This window comes from Penaeus japonicus, unplaced genomic scaffold (genome assembly GCF_977035675.1).
Source record: "Penaeus japonicus unplaced genomic scaffold, GWHDUDI00000001_assembly GWHDUDI00000012, whole genome shotgun sequence".
NCBI lineage: Eukaryota > Metazoa > Arthropoda > Malacostraca > Decapoda > Penaeidae > Penaeus > Penaeus japonicus.
The window spans coordinates 25,521,195-25,526,194 of NW_028234414.1; the positions used below are offsets into that span (position 1 = coordinate 25,521,195).

Consider the following 5,000-nt stretch of genomic DNA (forward strand, 5'->3'; position numbering starts at 1 on the left):
AAACTATCCCTTTCGGTTCATATTTCACTCATCCATTAACCTTAATTGTGAATAACCTGTCTTTGGACACAAAAATTACTTAATGATTTAATTCTCTCAGATTTTTATTTTATCTTTTCGTTTTTCAAATAACAGTCAGTATTATCAGCGCTATCACCATCATAATAGTAATGATGATGATGATGATAATTAGGAAAACAGTAATGAAAATAATAATGATAGCAATGATAATGATGATGATGATGGCAATAAAAAATGATAGTCATCATTATCATCAACATGAAAAAAAGATAATCATGATGACATTAATCATAATGATACATAATGGTATCATATTGATACACGCGTGGAATGGTGCTACGGCTATTACTAACATATCATATGATACATCACTCATGGTAGGATGGTAATAGTGCCAAAAATACCTATGCTATTAGAATAAAGGAAGGAAAACATCGAAAGAAAAATTGATTAATTTTGGAAATATTTCAAGCCTTACTTTCTAACCGGTATTCATACCATTATTTATTTTCACTTGAGTTATTGCAGAGTTATTGCATACATATACATACATACATATACATACATATATATATATATATATATATATATATATATATATATATATATATATATATATGTGTGTGTGTGTGTGTGTGTGTGTGTGTGTGTGTGTGTGTGTGTGTGTGTGTGTGTGTGTGTGTGTGTGTGTGTTCATACATACATACATACATCTATATATATATATATATATATATATATATATATATATATATATATATATATATACCATTTCCACTACTACTACTATTACCAATGCTAATAACCCTAATAACGGCAATAGTAATGATGATGGTGTTAATAATGAAAATGATAAGGGAAGAGCTTGCCGAATCTTCCAGAGCGGATGTCCCAAGCGGGAAGATGCAGACAAGGAAAACGATGTTCTTTTTCACGCGATGAACTAAAAATATCTCACACTGATGTTGATGTGGACACAGTCTCCTTCCTTCAGCCTTAACTAGTGTTAGAATGTGACGTTACTTCCATGTTAAAATCATAGCAAGTTGATCCTCTGATGTGACTAGTACGCAGTTAAGTTTTACGATCATCGATTATGCAACTGATCTGCTTCATATTATAAAAGAAAATTGTAGAACGTTACAGAAAGTATACATTCTGTTATTTTGACTATACAGAAATATGAATATAAAACTGCGTTACAGCTTCCTACTCATTGGTCTGCTCGTAATTATTGTGATGCAAATGGCATACGTGCATAAACCCTCAGTTATTTCGGAACCAAATATACCAAACAAAACGATCTTCGCACGCTGGAATACACGAAGTCCTTCTTTAAAAGCACCTCTAGTGATAGTTGCGTGTGAATCTAAGCCAGCGCATGAGGATCCATACATCTCCATCGATGACGCTGCTGACGCTGCTGACAGTGACCCTCAGGCGGCGATTCGGCTCATTACGTCTTGGGAGAGGCAGCGAGAACAGATGACAACGATGCTGAAGACTCTTCTGTACTTCAGTGAAGCTCCTGTTTGGCGAATCATCGTTCTCACTGACTCCCTTGCCACCTTTGATAAAGTACGTAACCTCAGCAGACTCTTTCCTAAGAAGCAACGAGACCGACTGCGACTCGAACATCGAGACCAATGGTACCCAAAACATCAGTCGGACATCACGGCCAACTGGCGGCCATGTGTTTGGGCGAAGCAATTCCTCGCAGAAGCCCTGCCGGACGAGGATGCCGCTGTATACGTAGACACGGATCTGGTGTTTCTCGGTCCGGCGGAGGAAATATGGGACCTGTTCGAACTCATGGACGCTCAGCAAGTGGTTGCTCTCTCCCCAGAACCCAAGTATAGCGTGGAGACACCGAGGAGGAAGTACGCCGGGAGAACAGGACTCAATACAGGCGTGATGGTGGCTAACCTTACGCGCCAGAGATCACTCCTTGGAGGCGGCCTGGGCACTGCTTTACTAAATTCAGGACTCCTTAACCACAGCTACCGCCACGACCAAGACGTCCTCAACCACTTCCTCATGGATAAACCTCACTTATTTACGGAAGTCTCGGCACGCTGGAATTTCATGGTATCCTCGTGCCACAGAATTGCTCCGCCATGCCCAGATTGCCAGCTTTCCGGGGTCTTGATTTTACACGGGGCCGATGTCTCTTTCTATAGGCTTGTTGAAGGACTGTTCTTGGTGAGTTTTGCGTCCTATTGCTTCTCTCAGTTAGAGAAATGAATGTGTATGTGTTTATGCATACTTATGACTTATGCATACATGCACACACACACACACACACACACACACACACACACACACACACACACACACACACACACACACACACACACACACACACACATATATATATATATATATATATATATATATATATGTATATATATATATATATATGAATATATATATATATATATATATAATATATATATATATATATATATATATATATATATATATATATATATATTTTATAAGCACACACACAGATCTTTATGTATATGTATATGTATATGTATATGTATATGTATATGTATATATATATATATATATATATATATATATATATATATATATATATTTATATTTATATATATATATGCATATATGTTTATGTGTGTATATAGATATGTATATATATACATATATATACATACATACATACATACATACATACATCCATACATACATATATATATATATATATATATATATATATAATATAAATATATTTGTATATATGTATATATATATGTATATATATATGCATATATGTATATGTATATATATATATATATAAATAAATATAAATACTTATATATGTATATATATTTATATATATATATATATATATACATATATAAAAATGTATACATATATATATATATATATATATATATATATATATATATATATATATATATATATATATATATATATATGTATGTATGTATGCGTGTGTGCGCGTGCATGTGTGTGTCACTGCTGGACAGAGGCCTCCCTCAATCTTTCCAGTTATTCCGGTTTTGTGTCCTCTGATTCCAGTTTAAGCCTGCGAATTTCACTATATCATTACGCCATCTTGTCATTGGTCTTACCTTTGATCTATTTGTGTCATCTATTTCCCATTCTGCTGTTTTCTTTGTCCGCCTGTTGTCCTGTCTCTAATATATATGACCTGTCCACTGCCACTTTTTCTTTTTAAAGCTCTTAAGTACATCCTCTACTTTTGTCTGTTCCCAGATCCACGTTGCTCTTTTTCAGTATCTTAAGCTAATTCCTATCATGAGCTTTTCCATTCCTCTTTGCGCACTTACTAATTTCCTCTCAAGAAATTAGGTAGCAGTACATGCTTCCGATCCATATGTTATGACGGGGAGGATACAAAAAACATTCTCTCTAGAAATAATTGTAGAGAACCTCGTAATGTATTACTATGTGTACCGAATGCACTCCAACCTAGTCTAATTCGTCGTCTTATCTCAGCTTTGGAGGAAGTATTCTTCTGGATGAATTGCCCTTGATAGACACCCATTTATTGCTTCTACTACTTCGCCCTGTACTTGTATTTGTGCAATTGGGGTTCGACTATTGAACATGACTTTAGTCTGTTTTTTGTCCCTTTTAAACTCAACCTTCAGACTTTCCCAATTCAAACCGCTTAATAATTGTTATGCATGATTTCCTGACTCGGCGAAAAGAACAATGTCATCTATTGCTTAAATGTTCTTTCCCTATTTTAATCATTTTCTTCTTCCAATCTAACTTCTTGAATATTTACTCTAGGCAAGGTGTAAACAACCTGACATTTTTTTTTTTGGCACTTTACCGGTTTCTGCATGGAGTTTAATGGTCGCTATACCATCTCTATATATATCCTCTAATAATCCATAATAGATTTTCTTTATTCCTTGTTTCTGTACCGAGTTGAATGCCTTTTCGTAATCGACGAATGCCATACACAAGGGCTTCCTATACTCGTTTATTTAATGTATAGATATGGTCTATAGCTAAGAATCCACTGCGGAAGCCTATCTGTTCCCTGGGTTGTTTTGAATCTAATGTATCGGTGAGACGGGCTGTGATGATTTTTGTGAACAGTTTATAGATTACAGATATGAGGCTTATAGGTCGGTAATTCTTTAGGTCTTTGTGCATTAAAATTATGATTTTGCGTTTTTCTAATATTTAGGAGTTTTACCTACCCTTAGACAATTGTTAAAATGATTGGCCAGTTTTACTGCCACAATCTCTCCTGCATCTTGAATAAGATCTACACTAATGCCATCTTCCCCTGGTGTTTTTCCTCTTTTCATGCCGTTTAGTGCCCTTTTTACTTCCTCTACCGTAATTGGAACGTCTTCAATTGTTGGTTTGCCTTCGTTCGTGGTTGATCGTTTGAGTGGTATAAATCGGGATAGAAGTCTTCTATTAATTTGATAATTTCATTTTTAGTGTATGTCACCTCGCCGTCGATTTCTTTACTGCATACGTTTGTATTTCCCTATTCCGAGCCTCCTCTTAACGCTAGTGCCTGAAAGCAATGCTTCATGCATTTTTTGTATGTTATATTTACACACATCTTTCTTCTTCTTGTTTATCGTCCTAGTTAACTCTGTTAATTCTGGTTTGTCTCTAATTGTTTTTATTTGCATGTCCCTATGCTGTTACATAAGCTTTTTCGTTTCTACCGGAAGCTTACTGAACTTTTATTTTTCGTTTCGGTTTCCTTTATCATCTCATTGAATTGGTCATTAATTTAGTCTGCGTCAATACCTTCCTCGAGAACTGGGTATCTGCTTCGAACGTTAAAGATAAATTCTGTCGCCCTATTCTCTATGTTATATTAACGAGTGGCTTCCGTGCGAGCTATTCCGTTCCCTTCTCAGTTGTAGATTTAACTCGCCCTCAGACCGGTCTATGGTCGCTGCCGACATTTACTATATTGATAACGC

At 35.4% G+C, this 5,000-nt stretch overlaps 1 protein-coding gene across 1 annotated transcript in view; it reads left to right on the forward strand.

The window, feature by feature from the left end:
* The first annotated feature begins 1,022 nt into the window (after positions 1-1,022).
* The window catches only part of LOC122261400 (uncharacterized), a 10,277-nt gene continuing 6,299 nt past the window's right edge, over positions 1,023-5,000 (forward strand). The window contains exon 1 of the mRNA XM_086542149.1: positions 1,023-2,223. Coding sequence (XP_086398275.1) covers positions 1,204-2,223 — 1,020 coding nt within the window. The 5' untranslated portion in view covers positions 1,023-1,203. The remainder of the gene's footprint in view (positions 2,224-5,000) is intronic.